The sequence below is a fragment of the Zingiber officinale genome, chromosome 8B (genome assembly GCF_018446385.1).
Source record: "Zingiber officinale cultivar Zhangliang chromosome 8B, Zo_v1.1, whole genome shotgun sequence".
Lineage (NCBI taxonomy): Eukaryota > Viridiplantae > Streptophyta > Magnoliopsida > Zingiberales > Zingiberaceae > Zingiber > Zingiber officinale.
Genome location: NC_056001.1, coordinates 23,734,120 through 23,761,495, shown reverse-complemented (window position 1 = coordinate 23,761,495; position 27,376 = coordinate 23,734,120). Strand labels below are relative to the sequence as shown.

The window sequence follows — 27,376 nt, the reverse complement described above, 5'->3', positions numbered from 1 at the left end:
TGAGGTCAGGCAATGAACTATGAAAGCAAAGAGTGTTGAAGGTTAACTACAAACGGACGTGAAACATACAAGCGGTCATACACGAGGCATCCAAGTGTATTTATTCGAAAGATTATAAGTAAAAAAAATATCAATGACGATAGCCATTACATGGAGCCAATTGCTACTGGGAACCTAGTCCAAAGATCAAGAAGCTGAGGGGTGTTAGTGTATGACATTTGATGCAAACACTGCAGGATAACAGCTTTTGCGAGCTTCAGTACGCATCTAGGCACATCCCACAGGCACAGATACCACTCCAAATGCTGAACTGCCATACTTCGGAATCATGAAAACACCTTGAGCAATATGTGCAACAGATCTACAACAACGTGGGGCATTCAAAAAATTAGTCAAGATTTCCATCGGTTCCACAAAATTTATCATAAGAACCTTCGAACTAGAAGTCCAACTTTTGAAGCAACTAATGGCCCCAGTACGTGCTCATCGAACATCAAAAGCTAATTGCCTCTGGAAACAAATCAAGACTAAGTTGCAAAATGAGGCTCCGTCCAGTCGCATCTTCATGCATAGTACATGTACAAGCTGTTCATTGCAGCACACGCAATAGAATTTTCTGTAGGGTGCCATGCTAAATGGAGTAATTTGCTTGTAAAATCACATGAATTTCCATTCACATCTGAAGGGCTTTCTGAACCTGTGGCAGTTAAATTCACATGAGACAACATAGTGCATAAGAATATAGTGAAAAATAATAATTCATGGAGTGACCAAACCTCGTCTGACAACTCGTGTCAAGTTGCCTAGAGACCTTGCAGGTTTTGGAAGAGCTTGCACTTGCAGCCTATAATGGGATTTTCAACAAAAGAGGAAGTCAATCCATACTTGAAGCTTCAATTATTATGCAAGATCAGCTAATGTAGCCATGTGAATTTTATCCCATCTATGAAAGTTCATATAATTTAAAGCAAAGGCACAAATTGTTCCCATCTCCAAATGGCAAACATTGATAAGAGAGAGGGTGAAAAATGCTTGATACAACCGCCCAAGATGTGTCACAAACCACTTCCACTAAGCAGAAGTTTCCTAATTTATTAAACAGAAGGACTCAACAAGCAAGTGAAGATGCTTGATGAAGGGAAATTATTAGGATTAATTCATTAGGTGGGTCCTCTACACATGTATAATATACTGTTATCATTTTACATTTTCATTTATGTGTACTTGAATATTTACTAATAAATACCTAATTATTTGCAGATAGGCCCTAAAACTCCCTCTTATGCACATTCAAAGTTATTATAAAATTTCAACTTGTGCAAAATATCTTCAATTCTAGAATCTCACAGGTAGCTCAGGATCTTCAGAAAAGAACAGCTGATGATGAAACAGCCATTTGAAGAGATGCAACTATTGCAATCATTGCAGCAGCGATTCAATTGAGATGAATTCAAGTCAAGGGCATCAATACCGTCTCGAAGAGAGCACACCATCAAATCTTCACTCACTAGAACACCTTACAACCAAGCATGCTGGAAGAGGACACCAAGGGTGGCTCGGTGATGATTGAGAGATCATGGTCGGCTGTGGAACGGTACATCTCTTTGTTGCTACAATGGGCAGACATTTGGAGCTACGGCAGATAGATCTTTGAATTTGGCTTCTTTGGATGATCAGTCATCAAGAAAGATCTGACCTCATAACTAGATCTGGTGTTAGATATGTGTAGAAATGATAGCAAGGTTTGTCATCTTAGGCAAGAGGGAATATTGATATCAGAAGCGAGGAACCTGTGAGTTAAGGCTTATGAGAAGATTAGGGTTTTGCAACAGGAGAGGAAGGCTGCTTAATCACATCAAACACACAAGCTCCCCCTAAGGGCGCTCTTGTACACAACTATAAACCTAGGAGACGGCTAGCTCCAATACCTAATGTGAGAATAACAATTATATTATTATTCTTAATATTTAATAAGGAGAACGACTGCACCGTAGATTCTCACACAACCAATAACTAAACACCTTATGTAGGAAACACAACATAACTATTATAACATAAACTCTTTGACATGAAAAACTTTGAGAATGATTCAATGAAATCAATCTTCTTTTAACATTCCAAGGTCCATAACTTTCTACGATTTTAGTTTCAATCCTCTAACCAATGCAGTCCACCTCCACCCTGACAACAATTCCTGAAGAGCATAACTCTATAACAGAAGACATGCTACAGTGAGTTAGGGTTTCAGTACCTCATTGGATTTTTACTGGCCTCCAAAGTGGTTGCTTCATCGCTGCCAGGAACACAACCAAATACACGAAAAAGATTGCTGCAATTCACAAACAGTAGAATATAAAAGACATGCCAGAAAGCAGCAATAATGCAGGATCGTCACTAGATAGAAGTATACCTGTAACTCCCAGTTGCAACACGCAACCCATCACCACTGAGACAGCAATCAAATTTATCAAAGATTGAATCATTTTCATAGAGATCACAAAGCTGCTGATGAAAAGAGACTATGGTCACCAGAATCCATCCACAATATTGTATACCAAAAAATCTCAAATCTCAATTTGGAATAGAGAAAATATAGATTGTCTAAAACCAAGCAATTACCTTAGGCCTTAAATACTCATGGACTTGAAAAGTTGAAACGGGACTAGACTCCATGTTTATGTCCCATAGCTATTGTACAATAAAACAAAACCATATGAGAGAGTTGAGAAAAAGTTTCAAGTAGATAAAAAGGAAAAACAAACCCCATACCATTTCCCATCCATTACTAACCAGAAACAGAAAATACAAACAAAAGATGATATAAGTTTATATTTAAGTCACTAGCATCCTGTCCTCAAGCTGGTTTAAGATTATTATGAAAACCTATCTTGTTACACATATCCTCAATCATAGATCATCTTAAAGAATTGGCATATTTTCTAATTAATCATTAGAGCTAACAAACAATGTGATAACATCACTAAATTACAACTTCTGTCCAACAAAACAACAAAATGACAATCAATCTTTGCGTTTTGTCCTCTTGTGAAGACTAGAGGCTTTGTGTACAGCAGATCGGCTGTCACAGTACAATTTTATAAGTTTGAAATAGCATGCCCAATTTGGTTATGAACTGTTTAAACCATATAAGTTCACACATAATTTAAACGATAAAATGGGAGCAAGAAATGAGTTGGCAGATGGATCATCTATCCCTTTTCTTTATTCAACGAAGAGAGAGGATGAATATTTGAATTAATGAATTTAAGCATCCAACCTACGTAACTTATCACACTTGTTAAGTATAAGAAAATGGTAGTGATAGTGTCCTAAAGATAAAGGAATTGTAAAGAATCCCTATGATATAATTGCATATTGTGTTAATGAAATTATTCTTTTATTGTTAATCCTGTTATTTTCTATATAAATGGTAGATTGTAATAGAAAGTTCAGTATTATTGCTTAGTGAATGATTAATTATAATGTGATACGATCTTAAAACATACAAGATAATCTTTAGTCATAATGACATTGAAATAGAACATTTGTAGTACAATTAGTATATAGTATGTTTCGACTATATTATATTTATAAGTGACCTCATGCCTAAAGACATGTTAATATCTAGACGAGTATGCATATGAGATCATGAGAACTATATTTTACATAGCGACTATGGGATGCAGCTAATCCTTCAACTTGAGCTTCCAATCATCTTATAACAGGATCATTATACTTTGACATTTACGGGTTGAATCCTTGAAAGGATTGCATATGCATTTTTTGTTGTTAGTGGGTATATTTTTAGTCTTATGGAGGTGAATGAATAGTTAACATAGAACTATTACTCTTAGTAAAAAAAAAAAAGGTGCATAATGCTAGCCAATTTAGTGGGCGACCATTTCAAAAAATATACATAGTAGAACCCAATTGAGAATATTTCTCAAATTCGTATTCTTTCGAGTCAGTCACAATTATATTGAATAAATGTGTTCCATTAGGATAAGCAATATTCTCAAGGGACTATAGGAAGAGAAGTATTGAGGTAGTGTTAGAGTAGCTTGTGGATCATGACTTAGCGCGACTAAATTGATTGGCTTGATGACTTGAGGTCTACTGAAGATTAGAGAAGTATGGTACGGGACATTCGAGGGACCACAAGGAGCATCAAGGAGCAACATTGATGAGAGATAGAAAAAGGCGGACTATGTAGGTGAAGTATAAAAGATGACACGTAAAGTGAGTCACGAGCTATTCGAGGGATATAAGTAACTTGACGACAGCAGACCTTGGTGATGAAGCCATGTTGTGGTTGTGGAAGGAAAGATATGGTATGTGAGATGTGAGAATTGAGAGACATGTTGGAGTAAATCTCAATTAGACTAGATAATTAGGATGATAATAGTCAGGCTTCTAGTCAACTAGAGCTAATTCTAATTGATTGATGAGCTAAGTTACTTAGTCTGATCAGCCAGTGAACTAAATCTTTCTGCTCATAGCTATATCAACTGGATCGTCAATTGATCAATAATTAATCGATTGCTGCTACAGTGGATTGCTGCTACAGTAGAAAGTCGAGTCCTTAATTTGGCAAAGTTGCAATGTAATGGTTCCATCACCAAAGAGCTATAGTGGAGCAGTCGACTCAAGTAGTCATTAGCAGACTCAGGCTGAAGTGAAACTACCCGATTGATAGGTGACAGATCAACAAAACAGAAAGTGGAGTTTGAGGTGTTTAAAGGGCTATAGAAAGGGGAGCATGGAGCTCTTTTTAAAGGCTAGCAGTAAAATGATTATAGAGATCATATTAAGTCTTTTCCTTGTCCTCTTTAGGGGTGGCAATTCGGATTAGGTTCGGGTTGGCGGGTTCGGGTTAGCGAGTTGACGGGTTGGAACATCAAAACCTAAACCCGACCTGATTAATATTTCGGATGAAATTGTTCAATCCAAACCCAACCCGTTTATTTGTATTTGACCCGAACCCGACCCGAACCCGACCCGAAATGACCCATTTATAAAAACATGTTCATCAAAATGCGAGCTCAACCCGAATCCAACCCAAAAAGACCCATTTTATTAAAATATACTTATTTTAACCTGAACTCAACCAGAATCTGATCCGAATCCAACCCAAAAATATTTATAAATGGGTTCACGGGTTGTAATCGGATCATTTCAGGTCAACTCAAACCAGACCCAAACCCAATAAGACCTTACCCTAATCTGATTTTTTCGTGTTCGGTTCGGGTCGTATTTTCGTGTCAGGTCAGAAATCGCCACACCTAGTCCTCTTTAATTTCCTCTCTAAGCTTGATTGCATGTTCTCGTTGTAAGAGGTTTCTTCACTTTCAGAGGTTATTTGTGAAGCAAAACGATAGCGGGCTTTCAGGCATGACTCACTAATGACGAGTTATAAGTCATGGTGTGGGAACAAGGGTTCTGACCACATTACATGATCATATTAGTGATTGGTATAACCAAATAACTATTATATATAATACTTACCATATTTGTATATACTATTTGTTACCATATTATCTATATATATTAGGTAATATATATAGGTGAATTGGGCAAATTTATCAATTAGCCTAATTATAGTTTCCTAAGATAGATTGCATTTTGTGTATAAATACATCTACTCTTCAATAAATAAGATATTCTTTTTTTCTCAAAATCAACATGATATCAGAGCAAGTTTAGAAATTTAAAATTTAGGGTATTTGTTATTCTTTTTATCGCCATTCTCTATGCATTGTTCGTGCAGAGCGTTCTCCTCTGCCATCCCTAGTTTTCTGTAGCCAATCGCCTCCTTCGGCCTCTCACCTGTTCACATGCTCTCTGACGAGCTCAAAGCCCCAATGACATCACCTCTCCTTCCAACCGGATTCACACTTGCATGTTCTCAGCTGCGAGTTCGTTCCACCGCCTTCCTCTAGCAGCACGCGCATGACATCGCACATCATCACAGTTCCCCGACATCCGCCGACGCAGAGTAGTGTGACGCGTCTTCCACCCTTGCAATATGACAGGTCAACCTCTTCATCCCTTCCCTCGGCGCGATCAACACATAGATCGAACTGTCAACATCGTGGATTAGGATTCGTGAACAGAACAAGCACAACATCCTTCTGCTTCTCTAGCCCAGTTTTGGTCTTGGATTGGGTGCTTCGACTCCCAACTTTAGTTTCGTCTTCGTTGTTGTTCACGTTGGGCTACAGCAGCAAAATTAGGAGCTGTTCGTTGAATCAAACAGCAACCAAACAGCAACTTGGAGCAAAACTTTAGCTTCAACTCCCAACTTTAGCTTCGGTTCGTCTTCGTTGCTTCTTTGCTTCGTGGCTGATTGCTTTGCTGGCCAATACCGCACCTCTGTGCGGCCATAGCCACATCTTGGTCTTCTTTTTGTACAAACAGAGAAGTTAGTCTTCCTTCAGCCTTAGCTCCTTTGACTTTTATTTCACAAACTTTGGGATAAAATCTTATGGTTGAAAATAAACCTTCTATTGTGACGGATGTTGTGCCTATGATCACAGACTATAAGTTAAATGGTTCGAACTATTTGGATTGGAGTAAGACTGTTCATCTTTATTTACGAAGTATTAACAAAGATGGTCATTTGACTGATGACCCTCCTCAAGATGATTCGAAGCAAGCATGGCTTAGAGGAGATGCTCGCTTGTTCCTTCATATTCGGAATTGTATTGATAGTGAGGTAATTGATTTAATTAATCAAATTTGTTAAAGAACTAATGGATTACTTAGAATTTCTATACTCGGAAAAGAAAATCTCTCTCGCATGTATGAGGTTTGCAAGGAATTTTACCGTGTGGAAAAACAAGATAAACCTCTGATCAATTATTTTATGGCATTTAAGAAGATATATGAGAAAATATGTTGTTGCCCTTTAGGCCTGATGTGAAAGTTCAACAACACCAATTAGAGCAGATGGCTATCATGAGCTTCCTCGCTGGCCTATCTCTTGACTTCGAGTCTGCGAAGTCATAAGTTCTCTCTGGTTCTAAGATTTCCTCTTTACAAGATATATTTAGTTGTATTCTCCGTATACATGTTCCTCTTAGTGGTGCTTTGGTAAGTCACAAGACAAATTATGAACTTGGAAGATCAACTAGTAACACTGGAAACAAAGGAGGTAGCTCACAAGACTTTGGAACTCGAATGTCAAATTCAGGTGGTATTATATGCAACTACTGTCGTAAGCCAGCTAATACGAAGTTTGAGTGTTGAAAGCTTCGGTATAAAAATCAACAAAAACACTTGGCCCATATTGCATCAACTAATACCTCTAATAAAACGGTCCTTATCTCTGCAGATGAATTTACCAAGTTCTCAAAATATCAAGAATCACTCAAGCCTTCATCTTCCTCTATCACTACTATCGCTGATTCAGGTGAACAAAACGCATGTCTTCTTTCCTCATCCTCTAAATAGGTCATTCATTCTGGTGCCACAAATCATATGACAGGTAATTCTAGTCTCTTTTCTACTTTTCAATCCAAAACTAACACTTCTATGTACTTTAGCTGATGGTTCTCTATCTTGTGTTCGTGGGTCTACACAATTAATCCTACTCCTTTTCTTCCTCTATCCTCTGTCTTATATTTATCTAATTTATCCCTTTAATTTGCTCTTTGTCAGTCAACTAACTCGTAATCTCAATTGTTGCATCTCATTCTTTCCTAGTCATTGCCTATTTCAAGATCTCTTGACAAAGAAGATTATTGGTAAAGGACATGAGTGTGGAGGCCTCTATATTCTTGATACACTGCTCCCAAATTCTTTTGCTAGCTCGAGTGTCACTTCTCTTTTCGAGGCTCATTATAGGTTGGGGCATCCATCTCTTCCTTTGTTCAAACAGCTTTGTCCACAATATGGTAAGGTATCTTCATTAGATTGTAAGTCATGTCAGTTTGCAAAACATCACCGTCTTAGTTCGAGTCCTAGAATAAATAAACGTACTACTATTTCTTTTGAATTAGTTCATTCTGATATTTGGGGTCCTTGTCCTATTTTGTCTAAACCCGATTTTAGGTATTTTGTTACTTTTGTGGATGATTATTCTCGTATAACTTGATTATATTTAATGAAAAATTGTTCTGAATTATTTTCTTTATTTTGTGTCTTTTGTGCTGAGATTAAAACTCAGTTATACGAACGTAAGCATATTTCCTGTATCACTAAATTAGATCCTAAGTATTTAAAGTGTATCTTCATTGGTTATTCTCGTCTTCAGAAAGGTTATAGGTGTTATTGTCCCTTAACAAATATCTTGTCTCAATTGATGTTACTTTCATGGAAGATACACCTTATTTCCTGTCCTCACCTATTTCGACTCGTCAAAGGGAGGATGATGATTTGTTGATGTATACTATATTCTTGTCAAGCCTTCTATTATGGAAGTCTACACCAGGCTAATTCATGTCCCACACCTGCTACTTTGTCATCAGATCACGTCTCGAGCAATGATCTTCCTATTGTGTTACATAAAGGTAAACGCTAGTGTATTTATCCTGCTTCTTTTGTTTCTTATAACGGCTTATCGTCTTCCTCGTGTTCTTTTATTGCTTCACTTGACTCTATCTCTATTTCTAAAACTGTCCATGATGTCATATCTCATCCTGGTTGAAAAGATGCAATGATAGAGGAGATGAATGCTTTGGATGACAATAACACTTGGGACTTGGTTGATCTACCTTCTGGGAAACGGACTATTGGATGCAAATGGATATTTGCAGTTAAGGTGAATCCAGATGGATCGGTTGACAGATTAAAAGTCCGTCTTGTTGCTAAAGGCTATGCTCAAACATATGGTGTGGATTATTCTGACACTTTTTCTTCTGTCGTAATGTTGACATTTGTTCAATTATTTATTTCAATGGTTGCTACTCATAATTAGCTTTTACATCAACTTGATATCAACAATGTTTTTCTTCATGGTGATCTTCAGGAGGAGGTGTAAATGGAGCAACCTTCTGGGTTTATTGCTCAGGGGAGTCAAGGAAAGTTTGTCATCTTCATAAAGCTTCATATGATTTGAAAACAAAGTCCTCGTGTTTGGTTTGGAAAATTTAATCAGATTGTTGGAAAAATTTGGTATGATGAAGAGCAAGTCTGACCAGACCATTCTATGTTCTATAAGCAGTCAATAGCTGGTATCATTCTATTAGTGGTGTATGTGAATGATATTATTATCACGGAAGTGATACTATGGGAATCTCATATCTTAAGGTGGTGTTTGGTTCACTCCTAGGAATCGGAATGGAAATGGGAATAAATATGAGCTTGGGTATCATTCTTAAAAATAATATTTGGTTAGTTAAATATTTTCAATCGGAATAAACCTAAATTTTCTTTTTTACCCTTAGAGGAAAATAAGAGAAAAAAATAGATGTGAGAGAAAGGTGAATGTGAGAGAAAAATATGATGAGAAAGAAAGTGTAATGAGAGAAAAAGTATGACGGGAAAAATAAAGAGAAGGAAAGTGTGGTGAGAGAAAATGAGGAAAAAGAGCATGATAAGAGAGATTAAGGAGAGAAAAAGTATAATGAGAGAGAAAGTATGCTGAGAGAGAAAGTGTGATTAGAAAAAATAAAGAAAGGGAAAGTGTGATAAAAGAAAATGAGGAAAGATTGAGGAGAGAGAAAATATGATGAGAGAGAAAGTGTGCTGAGAGAGAAATAAAGAGAGGAAAAGTGTGATGAGAGAAAATGAGAAGAGAGAGTGTGTGATGGGAGAGAATGAAGAGAGGGAAAGTGAGATGAGAGAAAATGAGGAGAGAGAGTATGGTAGGAGAGATTGAGAAGAGAGAAAGTATAATAAGAGAAAAAGTTTGATGAAAAAAAAGGAGTGTGTAATGAGAGAGAGAGTGTGATGAAAGAGAAAGTGTGATGGAAGAGAATGAAGAGAGAGAGTGTGATGGGAGAGAATACCGGAAGAAAATTGTAGAAAAATTATGAGAGAGAATGAGGAGAGAGAGAGAGTATGTTGAGAGAGAAAATATGATAGAGAATAAAGAGAGAGGAAGTATGATGCGAGAGAACAAGGAGAGAGAAAATGAAATGAAAGAAAAATTGAACAAATATATTAAGGGTATTTTTGTCCAAAGCTTAATTTTCAATTTTTCATTCCTATTCCTATCAAAACCCAAGGGAAGAGGTGGGTTTCATCAATACCTAAGTTTTTTAGTTTCATTCCAAAATCTTGATTCCAGAAGGAGAGCCTTGGCGTAACGGTAAAGTTGTTGTCATGTGACCAAAAGGCCACGGGTTCGAATCCTGAAAACAGCCTCTTGCAAAAACTAGGGTAAGACTGTGTACAATGGATCCTTCTGCGGGACCCATCATGCGGGAGCTTCGTGCACCGGGCTGCCCTTTTTATTCCAAAATCTTGATTCCATTCCCATCAACTAAACACAAGGTTTGGGAATGAATTCATTCCCTCATTCTCAAACCCTTAAACCAAACGTCACCTAAATCTTCCATTCATACTCAATTTCATACGAAAGACTTGGGGGGTTGAAGTATTTCTTAGGTGTTGAGGTTATGAGGGGTAAAACAGGTATATTCCTATCTCAGATAAAATATATTCTCGACTTATTAACTAAGACTAGAAAATTGGGGCAAAGCCTTTAGTGCTCCAATGACTCAAAACATGCATCTCACAAGAGAAAGGGAACTATTTGAACATCCTAAAAGATATCGAAGGTTGGTTGGGAAGTTGAATTACCTTACCATAACTCGTCCGGATATTACATATTCAGTTAGTGTTGTGGTCAGTTTATGTCATCTCCAACTGTTTATCATTATCTCCAACCGTTTATCATTGGGCAGCGTTAGAACAAATTTTGTGTTACTTGAAGGGAGCACCCGGACGAGGTATCGTATATAAAAATCATGGGCACACTCATATTGAATATTTTTCGGATGCAGATTGGGCAGGTTCCAAAATAGATAGAAGATCTACTTCAGGTTATTGTATCTTTATTAAAGGAAATTTAGTCTCATGGAAGAGTAAAAAGTAAAATGTGGTGTCACGATCCTGTGCAGAGTCAGAATACAGGGCTATGCCCCAGTCTGTGTGTGAGATAATGTGGATATATCAACTCTTGACTAAAGTAGGACCTAAAATTTCAGTACCAAAAAAATTATGGTGTAAAAACCAAGTGACTCTTCATATTGCATCGAATCATGTGTTTCATGAGTGAACTAAGCACATTGAAATTGATTGTTACTTTGTTCATGAGAAAATTCAACAAAACTTGATTTCTACAGTATATGTGAAAACTGAAGAACAACTCAACTCGGGGATATCTTCACAAAAGCTTTAAATAGGGTTCGGGTTAATTATCTTTGTAACAAGTTGGGTATGATTAATATCTATGCTCCAACTTGAGGGGGAGTATTATATATAATAGTTAACATATTTATATATACTATTTGTTTCCATATTATCTACATATATTAGGTAATATATATATATGAATTAGGCAAATTTATCAATTAGCCTAATTATAGTTTCCTAAGATAGATTGTAGTTTGTGTATAAATATACCTACTCTTCAATGAAGAAGATATTCTTCTTTTCTCAAAGTTGTGTGGGAACAAGGGTTTTGAACCATATTACATGATCATATTAGCGATTGGTATGGCCCGATAACTATATATAGCAAAAATGGTAAAAATTTGTATTTTTAGGAACCATCACTATTCACCCCCTCTAGTTATTTAACCATAAATTACCCAAAGATCATAACAAAAATTGCATTGCATGACAATTGTCACTTAAAAAGACTTTCATGGTACTCACCACTTCTAGAGTAATCAGAGTTTTGATGTCTTATTAAAGGATCATTAAAGTTTGCACGCCTAAAGAAGAATTTTAATTGGAATCTTTAATTATTTAAGTAAATTGTCTATATTGTTACTTGCTCAAGTCTCAAACTTTAGCATGAAATGCATGTAGCTTGATAAACATGGAGAGTTAATTATTCTAATTAGTTATTAGATAATTAAGAGGTAATTATTTTGATTAACTAGTAGAGGATTTAATTGGAAGAAAATAAGACTTAATTTATTCAACTAAATTTAATTAGAGAGCTTGATTGCAAAATTAAGGGCTTAATTTATGCAATTAAATTGAAAGGGATAAATTAAAATTAATTGAGTATTAATTATATTTCAATTAGAATATTAAAAGGCTCAAATTAATTTTATAAAATTAACTTGATAATGAAACATTTTTTAAAAAATTATTTATAAGAGTTGTAAATAATTGATTTCTAAATTAAAAATTGTTGAGATAAATTAGAAATTGATACTTATTTATCTAACCTTTTAATTAATAATATCTAGATTGACAGTCAACATTAAAGATGGTTCGAAACCATTAGGAGATCTGAGATCTTGTTAGAATGTGAAATTACAATGTGCATGGCTTCTTTCGTCACAAAAATTCCAATAGAAAATTGTTCAACATCTATATGCATCCATTCAAGGGAAAAAGCCAAAAGAAATTTTTTTGTTTTTCTTCCCTTCCATTTTCTCAACTTTTTATAACCATCTTTTAATTTATCATCTCTCTATGAGAACCAAGCTAAGCCAACATGATGATGCTTCTTGTGAAACCACTACCAACTATCAAAATGATGCTAAGCCGTTGAGACCACCATATGATTTATGTTTTCTTGTGTAAATGATAAATCTTAAATCAGCTAATGCTGATCCTGGAGTTGTATCAACCTTTAGAATTATCTAATATCATGAACTATGAGCAGAAGTAACCATAGATGGTCGAGTGTGTCCCAAGGCAATTTGGACTACCTAAAACCTAGCTAGAAAAATCTGATGAGTACCAATATCAACAGACCCAACAAGCTTGATAAATTACCATAATTTACTCAATGATACTTTGGTTATTTAATTTTATTCATCTTATGTATGCCAAAAAATGACAGTGGCTCGAGAGATATTGCATAAATGTAATGAAACAAGACAAATGACTCGAGAATAATAAGGAGAGTGAACCTTAAGGGTCATATAATCTCGACTAAGGAGATATCTTCCATCTTTTGCAAATTTAATATCTGAAATTGATGTAATAATCTCTGTGAAAAATGACCGTGAACCAGGCGCTTCACGTTCATCCAATCTGTAGATCGAATATCTCACTTCTATGTTAGATGGCATCAAGAACATAAGATGACAAATCTGGCGACTAGCACTTTCTTCTTCATTCATTCTCATATTGATGAATATAGTAAGATAAGAATTACTTACATCTTGGAATGGTTATCACATAAGGCGGACTGCCGCAAGTCTATGAGCCGGATTGAGCCCTTTGAACTACTATATGCCAGCATGTTACAATGGGTTGGATGAAACTCAGCAGATGTTATCACCTCTAATGGAATTTTACCATTAAAAAAAATCATAAATTGAAGTATTAAAAAAATGAAAATAGTTTTATAACAATGAATTACAGGAAAGAACAATGAATTAGAAGAAATTAAGAAACATTCTGAATAAATAACAATGAATTACAAGAAATTAAGATACATGACAATGAAGAGAAGATTAAAGGAGAAGCAATATGAGAGATGGACAACCATAAAAATGACAGCTTGTCATGAATCAATGAGCATATAATATGTCCCACAAGAGAAAAGCCCCAAACAAACAAATAAGAGGATCTTATATGACCATCTTCTATTATTTTTTTGAAATGATATGCACAAGGAAAAAAACTCAATGAAAACCTCAAGGATAGACACATAAAGTCATGACCCACCATTTCACTTTTTGTGGGCCCCATCATTTTATGTGTCTATCCTTGAGGTTTTCATTGAGTTTTTTTCCTTGTGCATATCATTTTTCTATTTTTTTTTCCAAACATCTGTTTTGGCATTCACAAAGTGTCGGGATAATATTAAAATAGGCTCTTTAATTCTCACTGAAGGATGGAGAAATCTCATAGTGCAAGTTATATCCACACTCCCAGTGTTGATAAGGATCAAGAATTAACCCATCGCCAAAAGAATATGATCTAATCACATAAAACCAGAAAACAAAATGGATGAATTCAAAGATAAGTATCAAGCAGAGAAAAATTCCTTCCCAACAGATTTTGTTAATCTGTCCTATCCTAGGTCTTCAGCTAAGAATGTTATTAGGACCAAAATGTTCAACAGATTAATCTGCTGTATTGATTTTTAGAAGGCTCATACAGAATATCTATCAGATTAACATAGAATGATAGAAACTATGGATTGCCTATACAACTGTGGTTCCAATGATGATTTGCATCTAGAATTAGGGAGTGCCTCAAGTCCTTATCCCATGTCTTGTTAAGTCAGCCAGAAACTCTAAGAAAACCAAACTGATGAAAATGCCTTTTTTCTTTAGTTGGTGGTTGCCAGTGTATTGAAATTTCTATAAAACAAATGTTGTGCAATACCAGTTAAATCCTCCATGTTTGCAGGTTTCACATCAACAATATTAAAGCTTTGACTGCTGATCTCCAAATTCCAAAGATTTATTCGCAGATCATCAGCTGATATGAATGTCTCGCCATCACTGAGCAGAAATGAGCATCAATATTTGTTTTATCAAGTCTCACAATACAAGTAATCTTTGAGCATCAATAACAATTTCTCTACTTAAGAAATGATATACCATGTCACATAAAGCTCCTGAATATTCATAAAAAAGTAAGAGGATTGCCCAAAGGCATTTAGGAAAATTAATCAGAACTATTCAGCCTAATTCACATTTGAAGGTGAATGATTTAGTTACTGCCATTATTGAGCTTGCCAGATCATGTCTGGAACCTTCCAGGAGCTCATGGTGCAGACTTTCAGTCCATATGGATGATGAACTAAAAGCAGTTCTTGTCTGGTTTTATCTTCGTCAACTCCTCAGACTTTCAGAATAACTGTCTGAGTTTGAATAATGTCAGCTGGACCATAGTTAGGCTGAACTGGGTCTTTATTTCAAGAAGATATAATTAGCATTGCAATAGGAGTTTAACCTTAAGAAAGAGTTCAAAGTGTAGCCACTAAGATTATTGAGAACTTTCATTGGAAGCACAAGCATTCCATTATGGAATGTATAAGCACTCTATTATATTAGGGCAAACTAGTGGCAAAAGATATTCCACCACCCACACAAACAAGGTCATTGTTCCAGTAAAATTGTTTATATCCAGAATTCAATGTGGATCAAGTGATGGCCAATAGGTTAGCAAATATTCTAAATGAAAATCTTGAACAAGGATTATGCAAAAGAAGCCTTGTCTGCTATCCTATGAGTCTAATAAAGCCTTGTATGGTCGCAATATGTAGCCAAAATAAATTTTGGTTTGACAATTTGATGTCTGAACTTTTGCAACTCAGAGAAGTAATAATTAATGATAATTAAAAGAGACAATGTCACATTAAAAAGAAAGAAAAGGTGTGATGTATATAATAAAAAAGGAACTTGAGGTCAATGGTCATAGATTGGATATCATACAAATGTTGATTCATGAGACATACACCTTTGATGTAATTCAGGTCGATGTGTAATCATCAAAAAGATTCTTGCCAATTTCAGTTACAAAATCTTTCATGCACCTTTTCCTAACTAAGAAATTGAATATAAATCCAAATTCAAATTATAGCTATTGAAATCTGACAAATCTTTCCTTTAAGATGCTGTATAAAAGAATTGTAGCAGATTACAAGGACTACCATCCAAGATGTTACAACAACAACCAAGCTTTGTTCAACTAGGTGGAGTCAGCGATCTAGTGCTTTCTACATCATTAGACTCTATCCCCTAGTATATCATCATCTATATTTAAATAAATTTTATCTTATTTTATCGTTGCTAACAAAGTCTTCTTTAATCTTCCTCTTCCTCGTTTAATATGTGTATTTGTCATAATTTCACATTGCTTAATTGTAGCATTCATTGGTCGTCTAAGTAAGTTTTCTCTCAATAGGTGCAACTTTGACTTTGGCTTTGACTTCCTTTCTAACGTTCTCATTTCTTATCATGTTCATCCTCATATGTCATGACAAATTGAGTAAACCAAGGCAAAGCCAAAGTCAAAAGTCCAATATGATAAGCCAAGGCAATTTTGACTTTGGCTATTCAAAACTATATATGGAATTTGTTAATTGCATAATCCCTAGAAATTATCTTATCAAAAACTTGCCTTGATAACAACATTAATGAGGCCTAAGAAAACAAAAACATCAAGTTGAATGGAAGATACAAAGAATTTTTCCATAAAGTAACTAAACATGGTAGAAATGAAAAGAGAGAAAATAGAACTGTAGGAGATGAGCCATTCACCTGTTATTAGAGATGGAATTAATGTGATAATCATGAGCATGAGCATAGATCCTTCTACATCTGGCAATAAGACATGTATCTTGGCTTGTCACCTATAGTACAATAGAACTCATGAATTGAAATGATGGAACACTATGCAGAGAAGTATAAGAACCCAAAATACATGAATGAATGGGTAAATGCAACGCATATGCAAACAAGGTCTGCTAGTTGGCTATAGGTGCCAAGACATTTTGTTCCAGGGATCATCTCCTTTTGAATGGTTTTTTCTATTTTTGCATCTAGGTTTCAGATCATACTTTGTATGTAATAGGCAGAGTTAAGTACAACTACCACTGGCAGACGTAGTGATGCAGAACATCCAGAGGGGTAAGAGAGGTCGGTGCTCAAGTGATTGTGGGGTATTACAGCACAAGCACCGTTTGGCAAGTAACTCGTGGAAGTAGTTGTACTTGAGCTCGCAATGCTCCCATTTTCTGAAGCGTGTATATTCATCTCAGCAATCTTTTTCACTTTCTTTTCTTGCACCTATTTAGTTTCAGAAAGGAACAATTAGTGGAGTAAAATTCCAAATATCTACAATGTCAAATGTCATTATAAACTTAAGAGAATCAATTTTCTTGGAAAATTATAGTAATTCAAAATGAGTTGAAATTATATGTAATTTTTAACTAAATGCGTAAGAATTACGAGTTTCTTTTATAACTTTTATGCATTGTTAAGGGTAACAAAACTAATGATTCACTAAACTATATTTGTAAGCTGTTAGAAGATGAAGAGCAAAAACTAAAAAACTATAACACTCAAAATGGGAGGAAACTATTTCTTCATATTTTCTTCATGTCTAAATTGTTAAATCTATAGGGTATTTATAGTGTATACCCAAGATGTATCTACATAAATACATGAACCAATATTAAATGATATACATGCATCATCCAAAGGGTCATTCATGAATCCTCCAAAAGACCTCTAATATTCATGCACACAATATTAAATACTTAATTAATCTAGTTTATATTTTTCAACATCCCCTCTTAAACTAGATTTATTACTCCAAGTAAAAAACATAGCTTCTTAAAATCATCAAATTTCAACGGTTTCGTGAAGATATCGGCAACTTGATCTTGTGACTTCACGTATTCAAGCTTCACTTCTTCCTTCGATATACAATCTCGAATAAAATGATACCTTGTATCAATATGCTTGCTTCTTTCATGAAACACCGGATTCTTGGCCAATGCAATTGCAGATTTATTATCAACATAAATCTCCGTTGGATCTTCTTGTGACAGATTCAATTCTTTCAACAAACTCCTTAGCCAAATAGCGTGGCAAACACAAGAAGTAGCAGCTACATACTCCGCCTCACAAGTAGAAAGAGTCACAATAGGTTGCTTCTTAGAATTCCAAGTAAAAGCTGAATTTCCCATAAAGAAAACAAACTCAGTAGTACTTTTTCGACTATCAATATCACCGGCCCAATCACTATCACAATAGCCAACAAGCATAAATTTGTCTGAGAAAGCATACAAGATACCATAATTAATTGTACCTTTGATGTAGCGAAGAATTCTTTTGGCAATTTTCAAATGTGACGTAGTAGGAGCTTCCATGTAACGACTCACAAGTCCAACGCCAAAAAGAATATCCGGTCTAGTACAGGTTAAATACCTCAAGCTTCCAACAAGACTCTTGAATAAAGTTGGATCAACTTTTTCATCATCTTGATTCTTGTGTGGCTTGATTCCACACTCCACGGGTGTCCCAACCGGCTTACAATTATTCATATCAAATTTTTTGAGAATTTCTTTAGCATATCTTTCTTGAGAAATAAATATGTCATCATCTCGTTGCTTCACTTCAATCCCAAGATAGTAGGACATTATGCCAATATCCATCATCTCAAACTCCTTTGTCATAGCTCTCTTGAAATCTTCAAATATCTTTGGATTGTTCCCTGTAAAAATTAAGTCATCCACATACAAGCAAACAAGTAACATATCACCATTTTTATCATTCCTTGCATAGAGAGCATGTTCATGTGGACACTTGATAAACCCATTTGCTTGAAAATATTTATCAATTCTGCTATTCCAAGCACGAGGGGCTTGCTTCAAGCCATAGAGAGCCTTCTTCAATTTTAGCACTTTATTTTCTTCGTTAGCCACTACATAACCCAAAGGTTGATCAATATAGACTTCTTTCTCCAAGTCTCCATTCAAAAATGCGGATTTTACATCCATTTGATGGATTCTCCAACAGTTTTGAGCTGCAATAGAAATGATCAACCGAATTGTTTCAAGACGAGCAACAGGTGCAAATACCTCATCATAGTCAATTCCGGCCTTTTGCTTGTACCCCTTGGCAACCAATCTTGCTTTGTATTTTTCAACCTCACCTTTCGCATTTCTCTTTATTTTGTACACCCACTTCACACCAATTGTGTTCTTTCCATTCGGTAATGATACTAGCTCCCATGTATCATTCTTTGTAATTGCCTTGATTTCTTCATTCATGGCATTTCTCCATTTTTTATCATGAGCGGCATCATCATAACTTATAGGCTCAGTTTCTGCTAGTAAGCAAAATTGAGTAAAATCACCAACATTTACCTCTTCAGTGGCATCATAAATGTCACTCAAACTTCTGAATCTTTGAGGCCATTCACTTGAGCTTGCTTCATTTGTTTGTGAATCTTGTGGCGGTGGTGTTGGTGGTGGAGTATTAGGTGGTGTCATGCCTTCTTCCCCCTCATCATCGTCAAGGAAAGAACTATATCCCCTCTCTTTCTTTGTAGTACTCCACTCCCAAACACTTGCTTCATCGAACTCCACATCTCTGCTTATGACAATCTTCCCATTGATTGGATTATACAACTTGTACCCTTTAGAGCTTTGATCATAGCCGATGAAGAGATACTTTGCACTTTTATCATCAAGCTTTGTTCTTTTCTTATCATGAACATGTGTGTAGGCAATGCTTCCAAAAACCCTCAAGTGTGAAACACTTGGCTTGTATCCACTCCAAGCTTCTTGAGGTGTCATACCATGAACACTTTTGGTGTGACACCGATTCATCAAGTATACTGCACAAGAGACAGCTTCGGCCCAATATTTATTTGGCATATTCTTACTCTTTAACATACTCCTTACCATGTTGAGAATAGTTCGGTTCTTCCTCTCTGCTACTCCATTTTGTTGTGGTGAGTATGGAGTCGTCATGGGACGATGGATGTCATTTTCTTCACAGAAAACCTTGAATTCATTAGATGTGAATTCTCCACCTCTATCGGACCGAAGAGCTTTGATTTGATAGCCACTTTGTTTCTCCACCATTAATTTGAACCTTTTGAAGGTTCCAAACACCTCCGATTTTGCCTTCAAAAATTACACCCAAGTTTTCCGAGAATAGTCATCAATGAAAAGCACAAAGTAATTATTCTCACCAAGTGATGATGGCTTGATTGGTCCGCACACATCCGAGTGTATCAACTCCAATGGATGTTGAGCCCTTGTTAAAGACTCCTTAGGAAAACTTTTCCTCGCTTGCTTACCAAAAAGACATCCTTCACAAAGTTGATTAGGATGGTTTATGGAAGGCAATCCTTTCACCATTCTTCGTCTGCTCATCATTGTCAGCCCATCGAAGTTCAAATGCCCAAATCTCATGTGCCATAGCCAAGATGAATCTTTGAAACAAGATTTCAAACACATAGGAACATCACTTTGAATATTTAGCAAAAACATTCGGTTCTTTGTCATGGGCACCTTAGCAAGCAATCTTCCACTTTCATCTTTCAATGTCAAGTATTTATCTTTTAGGTGAATATCATAATTCTTTTCCAATAATTGGCCCAAACTCAAAATGTTACTTTTCATGGCCGGCACATAAAACACATTGGAAATTAATTGATGACTTCCATCTTTTGAACGAATCAAAATCGTACCTTTTCCTTTCACTTGAACTTTCGAAGAGTCGCCAAAAGTTATATCTCCATCGGTTGATTCATCAAGTTCCACGAACAAATTTCTCCTTACGCAAATGTGGTTACTTGCACCGGAATCAAGATACCATGTGCTCTCATTCTCATCTTGATCATTTTTGCAAGCTAGAAGCAAAGTAGGACCCAAATCTTCTTTTGCATCATTGCACTCCGCAAAATTATTTGTCTCCTCCATATTATTTCTACATTCCCAAGAATAGTGGCCAAGACGATGACAAGTAAAACACTCAACTTCAGATTTGTCATACCTCATTTGATGGCCTCCACGACTTCTACCTCTTCCACGACTTCTTCTTTGATTGAAGTTTTGACTCCTCTCATTATTATATGAGGTGTTTTTGTCACCTCGTCCACCTCTTCCATGACCACGACCTCGACCTTGGCCTTGCCCTCGAGATCCTCCACGTCCGCGGCCTCTTTGGAATGTGCCTTGGAATGTGTCCTTCAATGATAGCTTTGCTTTCAAAGCTTGTTCAACCGATTCTTGAACCGGTTTTATCAATCTTTCTTCATGTGCTTGTAAAGATCCGGCAAGTTCATCAACGGTCATGGTGTCTAGATCTTTAGACTCTTCGATGGCAACCACGATATAATTAAATTTTGGATCCAAAGATCTCAAAATTTTTCCAACAATTCGATCATCTTTCATATCATCTCCATATCTTTTCAATTGATTAGTGACAGCCAATACTCTTGAAAAATAATCTGAAATGGATTCGGAATCCTTCATGCGTAGAGATTCAAACTCTCCTCTCAATGTTTGGAGACGTACCTTCTTCACTTTATCAACACCTTTAAATGAAGCTTGAAGAGTTTCCCATGCTTGCTTGGAAGTAGTTGCCGCAGCAACTTTCTCGAACATCTTTTCATCCAAACTTTGATGGATGAGGGTGAGCGCCTTTTGGTCCTTCTTCTTGGCGGATGCCACATTTTCATCAACGCCATTCTCCACAGGATCCCAAGCTTCATATGATCCAAGCAAAGCCTTCATTCTTATGCACCAATTATCATAATTTTCCTTGGTGAGAGATGGAACAACAAATGGGGTTCCATTCGACATCTTCTTCAAGCTTTGTATCCAAACACAAATGGTGGCTCTGATACCACTTTGTTAGAAGATGAAGAGCAAAAACTAAAAAACTATAACACTCAAAATGGGAGGAAACTATTTCTTCATATTTTCTTCATGTCTAAATTGTTAAATCTATAGGGTATTTATAGTGTATACCCAAGATGTATCTACATAAATACATGAACCAATATTAAATGATATACATGCATCATCCAAAGGGTCATTCATGAATCCTCCAAAAGACCTCTAATATTCATGCACACAATATTAAATACTTAATTAATCTAGTTTATATTTTTCAACATAAGCACAGTTTGATTTCTCCTTATAGCAAATTTTTTTAAGTGAAACAAGAATAGACGAACTTACTATTGCTAGAAATGAATATGTATATTATATGTTATTACAAAAAAAAACTGTATAGAAATATAATACAGTATAGAAAAATCTAGGCAAACTTACCCAAGAATCCAAGAGATGAAGTTTAATGTAAAATCACTGAATTCAAAATAATACAAAAGAAGCAACAAATAGACATGAAAGCAAATGCACAAAAAATAAAAATGGAAAATTATAAATTTTCTATAATCTTAATTGTAATGCACTTAGAGTGCCTAGTATGGCACAACATTCATTAAAGTGTGATGAGATAAATGAAATGAATTTTACTCCTGTAATCTCTTTCTATTAAGTTTATTTACTTAGCAACCAAGTCTCGATAAGTGAGTTAAAAGGGATAAAATATTGCATTGTTGTTATTCAAAGAAAATCTTTACCTCACATATCATAGTTGGAAAACTCAACAAATTCTCAAAATTGACTGCTACCAATACAAAGTTGTCCAAGTTCTCAGGTTATAGAACAAAAACAAATAGAACTAAAATTACAGCAGCAAAATCATTGGAGACTTGATAAAAGTCAGATGGATTAAGGAATGGATGGATGTTTTAAGAAATCAGCAGTGATCACTTGCCACCAAAAAGGAGGTAAGGAAACAGCTAAACCACATAAGAGCAACGAAGAGATGGGAGATTGAGGAAGATAGTTTTGTGATCTTAGGTTCTCAACGTGCAACAAATTTGATATGGCGTTTGTCAAGTTATGATTCCACGTATGAGGACAAAGTTTCAGTTAATAAAAGAATCTCATTTCAATTTTGTATGTGAGATCAAAATTTATTTTATGTGACATAGTTTATCCCCGTTTGCTTTATCAATTTCGTCCTTACATATCCAATAGTTCAATTTGGTGTTGTGTCGATACTATCTTCTGAAAAAGAAAACATTTTTGTGTAGTCAAAAAGTTAACAAGCATATTGAATTTCTCAGTTTATATAGAATCGTAATTTCAAAAAGAAAAACCAATGTTGTATGATACTGATCAAAGAAGAAAGATTAAAATCTCAGGAGTGAGAAAAAGACTTACCTTCCAGCACTTAATTGTCTTGTCATTGGTAGAAAGAAGAAAAAGAGAATTATTGGTTGTCTGACACCACTTGATTTTGTTAATCTTCTCCTCTATTTCCAAGCTTTTAAGATAGTCAAACTGAAGTATGAACATGAGACACATCATGCTTCTATTTCAAATCGGGGTACACTTTAAATAGCTTTTATTTATCACAATGTACCTCAGGCTCGTGGCTTTGGAACTCAGTTTTGTAGTGAAACTCAGGGTGCCTACCAATTGGATCGCCATCCATCTCCAAATCCTTCCGTGAAGCATGCTGCAGATTAAAATGGAAAATGTGAAAGGAAAAAAAAAAAGTTAGTCAACTACTAAGACACAAGCAAGAATGGAGATTAGGGATTTTATATACATTTCTAACATCAGTCCTCTCAAACAAAACAACACGTCCTCCTCGATCTCCAGTGGCAAGATGATCACCAGACTTGTCAAATTCAATGGCTGAAATAATATCGACTGCAATGAAACAGACATCAAGCTTGTCACATGGCAAGACGCAGGATTTGAAGAAGCCAAGAAAGTTACAAATTATTAAAAATAGAACATGAAGATATGACCAGAATATCCAATATGGTAATTTTGTTAGCGATCAATATAAAAAGGAAACAACAATTAAATTTTGTGTGTGGAAATGGAACTACTACCAGTGTTCCTGATATGATTTGGTTAATTTTCTGACAGATTAGATGAATAAATCTTAACAAAGGACTTGAGAAACCAACACCTGTTATTAACTTATTATACAAGTCTAGAAAAATAGTCAATCATGATGAGAACATGTCATCCAAAAAAATTGTAGTTCTAAATACAGTTTTTTACTTCCCTTATTTGGAAGGTTAGATAAGGGTAAATAGATAGAAATAAGGTCCTAGCAAAGCATTTCCCAAGGATATAACAAGAAGAATTGATGTAACCCTTCCATCTTAATAAGAATTATAGACATTACTAATAACATTGGACTGTAGCAACTGATGTCTCACAAATTGGTAGAACTGGACCAAATACAGACAAGTGCCATATGTACAGATTAAGTGACCTAATATCCCAAAACATAACAAATTCATATAAAGAGAATAAATGGAGTGAGGTCATACACATAGAATGCAGATTGACACACAGAAAATAGAAAGAATGAGAAATAGATGGGAAATGTTGTTGTCACACTACCAGAAAGATTCATACGTGTTAAAAAAAATAAAGAAACATAAGAAACCTACTCTTCCTAGCTCAAGGAGACCTAATCTCATTTCCATAACATTGCAGGAGCAGTCCATTGAACTGTTTTTCTTTGTTGAGGACTCGTTAGAATTGAAAAAAAAAAAAAAACTCGCAAGTCCCATTTATAATCTCTGGTAGACAAATAATAATATTCAAGGCTCAACAATAAAAAAACTAAAAAGTCATAGCCTATATCCTTTGTCCTGACTTGTCTTCATTTATCCAGCTTAATAAGTATTAGCTTGGAAAGAGATTGATCAGCCCTATACTAAGGGAGGAGGAAACACAACTGAAAAAAAAAAAAAAAAGAGTTGGGCCATGGATGCAACTTAGATGAAAGATCTCCAGTGATCTAACAGAAAATAAAGTACTTACTAGCAACAAGCTAGATTAGCTAAAATCTGACTTGTTTCTTAGTTGTATAATAATCTAACATTTGAACATGACACTCGGTCATTCCTGAGTTGTTTAACATCTAAAAATTCTAAAACAACACTCAATTTCTTCTTTGTTCAACACTTCATCACCTGATTTTGATTTGCTACATCAAAAATAAGTATATAGGAGATAAAAGTAATGATATGAATAATAATAATAATAATAATAATTTGAAGAGAAGTAACATCTGCTAATGTCTCCATATAAAAGTATGATTTTAACTTAAAATGTAAATGTTTCCCAGAATGATAAAGAATGTCATGCAAAATAACACATATTTTTAATCAGAGAGCACCATCCAATAGTGTCAAGCATAAGAACTAAAAAGCCCCATCATCAGATAGACAATATGATGCCATCTTCTGATAAGATGGATCATCATCTTTTCTATAGATAAAAGTTGTTTATATTTAATGCACACATGAAACTCTGAGATGTTTAGGTTAACTTGAGCATGCAGGATGCATCAACTCATACATGAGTGTCATCTGCATATCAACATCCATAAACTCCCTTATTCAAGTTCCATCCCGTGCAAACATATCAGTTTACTAGTGAAATGTATAGGTTGGTAATGAATATGAGAAACTTAGTGGTCTTCTGAAAAGAGATGATGAACGAACTGAAAAGATCAAAGAATGTACATGGCATGACTACCATAAGAGAATTATCCAGAAAGTCTAGTAAATCTTTTATAACCACAACACAGCGTGGATCCATAACTTTATTTCTCCTTGCAATAATCGCAAGCTCAGCAGCTAAGTAGTTCACAATCGCAAATAACGGATGGTAAACAGTACGACAGAAACTTCATATACATTAAGACACTTTGCTTCAGAAAAGCAAAAAAAGCTTTAACCTTTACGTAAAATAGGGAGATCTACAGCCGTAGGCCAACCAAATCTACATTATTGGTTACAGACCTATGAGCATAGTAGCGAGAAAAAAAAAGAATGTCGGCTCCGACAGAACAAAAACAATCCCAGCAGCATCCCAAGCTCACTTAGCACCACCAGGAACCGATCTGAGTAAGGGATCAAAAGCACATACCTTCCTGGACCTCCTCGCCCGCCGTCCGCTCCCCGAACACCTGCGAGAATTTCCAGTCTAGCTGTGTAGGCAGGGGCGCCTCCGCCGTCGTCGTCCCGGCGACAACATCGCCGCTCCCCTTCATCTTCTGACCAGGTTTCCTTTCCCGCGAGATGCCCTGATACTGGTGCGTCGTGAGCGACCGGGACAGTTCAATGCGTCAAATTCAGACTGGCTTTTCCGACGAGGAAGAGGATGACCGACGAGGAAGAGGATGACCGACGGCGGACGGAAGAGGGTGCAGAGAATCTTGATAATCTTTGTGCTGCCTCGGTCGCTCGCTGCTGTTGCCCTTCTTTATTTCGCCCTAACGAGGCCGAGCCATGTTTAATCTCACTCTCTAGCAATCAATCATTCCATTGCCATCGAGAAAATGCTGCTAAAGTCCCTCCTTTTATATATAAATGGAACCCAACCCACAATATGCGGACAAATTTCTATTTGCCCCCAAATTGTTCTTTAATTTACAGTTGAACTCTAAATAATTGGAAATCTATTAATTTAATAAAAAAATATATATAAAGGATAAACGGCATTTTATTTGACCGAGCGAAGAAATTTGAGTATTATCCCATTTTTTATAATTTCAAAAGCACATATTACATGTCCATTATGTCGCTTTCTTTTTGCTACATTTTAATTTTTACTCTATCTATTTAAATTTATGATGTTAAATTCACATTTAAGAATATGGATACATTCAAGAGACTTACATGAGTATATTGATTTGGTTTTAAAATGCTTTAGAATTTGTTAGATCTATTAATTAGTTTCGTGGTGAATTCGATTCCGTAAATTGAAAGGTGAATTTTTTAAGGAGGAGTTAAAAATTTTAAGTTCGAAAAAGAAAGGGGGGTTATAAGGGAAATGTGATGTCTGCTTTTAGAATTATAAAAATGAAGTATAAATAATACTTAAATTTTCTAACGTGATTTAGTAAAAAACTGAAGGATAAATGTATATATTCAAAATAAAGATTGAATGAGCTCAATCAAGCTTATACAGTCACATATTCATCTCTCACAACTAATACATCTTGAACGTTCTGTACGTAATCACTCATCAAATTGAAAGAATAGGATTTTAGGATTTGATTCTGATACAGTTTGTTGGACGTTTGTGATGTTGGAACTACTGGCGATGCAAGGTTATCAGGTTATGGACCTTTGTGTTTCTGAATTTAAAAGATGAACAGACTGTCGAATTCTGAAAATTAGTTAGTATAAACTGAATATTTAAAGGAAAAAATTATCCAATTAAAATAGATCTAAAATAAAGAATGACACCATCCCACCCAAAAAAAAAAATGGCAGTGACTCTTTATTGTTGATGAGGTATTGTTAGCTTATGAGTTATGTTAGTTTTAATTAGTGTTAAGGGGACTTTAATAAGCATGGCGTTGAACTGGGTCAATTTTATTCTTCCACATGTGAAATAGGTTAATTAGTCTTCCGTATTAGCAATGATAATCACATTTTTGACCATTAAGTGTCAGTAGGGACCTATTCGATTTGATTTACATGCTATTTTGTTCAAGCTAATTTAGTTCTGGGCAAAAATGAAAATAACTTTTGTAGCAAGTTATTTTAACTTTTTTAGCAAAATTTAAAATAATAAAAAAAATAGATAATTTCAGTTAATCTTATTAATTTTTTTTTTATGATCGATTTGATCGTACGAAAATTTTCCACCGACTACCACGATAAATCGGAAAACGTAAGCGACAGTCAGTCC

General features: G+C 35.4%; 1 protein-coding gene across 2 annotated transcripts; it reads right to left on the bottom strand.

Moving 5' to 3' along the window:
* On the bottom strand, window positions 1-26,010 carry LOC122017616 (serine/threonine protein phosphatase 2A 55 kDa regulatory subunit B beta isoform-like). 2 transcript variants are annotated; one of them, XM_042575268.1, is made up of 14 exons: window positions 25,604-26,010; window positions 23,250-23,353; window positions 23,061-23,156; window positions 22,859-22,978; window positions 16,686-16,883; window positions 16,356-16,447; window positions 14,473-14,591; window positions 13,296-13,419; window positions 13,044-13,167; window positions 2,620-2,688; window positions 2,411-2,502; window positions 2,252-2,329; window positions 777-844; window positions 1-697 (listed from the first exon to the last, which is right to left on the bottom strand). In XM_042575268.1, the coding sequence occupies exons 1-14, from the start codon at window positions 25,725-25,727 to the stop codon at window positions 564-566; spliced, it is 1,542 nt and encodes a 513-aa protein (XP_042431202.1). In that variant the 5' UTR covers window positions 25,728-26,010; the 3' UTR covers window positions 1-563. The 2 variants fall into 2 exon arrangements, with proteins under 2 accessions (XP_042431202.1, XP_042431203.1); XM_042575269.1 differs by having other exon boundaries at window positions 16,689-16,883.
* Between the last annotated feature and the right edge of the window lie 1,366 nt (window positions 26,011-27,376).

Coding starts and splice junctions, on each gene's coding strand:
- LOC122017616 (XM_042575268.1), bottom strand. CDS start 25,727: ATGAAGGGGAGCGGCGATGTTGTCGCCGGGACGACGACGGCGGAGGCG. Junction 23,157..23,249: donor AGAGGACTGATGTTAGAAAT/GTATATAAAATC, acceptor TTTAATCTGCAG/CATGCTTCACGGAAGGATTT. Junction 698..776: donor GACACGAGTTGTCAGACGAG/GTTTGGTCACTC, acceptor TAACTGCCACAG/GTTCAGAAAGCCCTTCAGAT.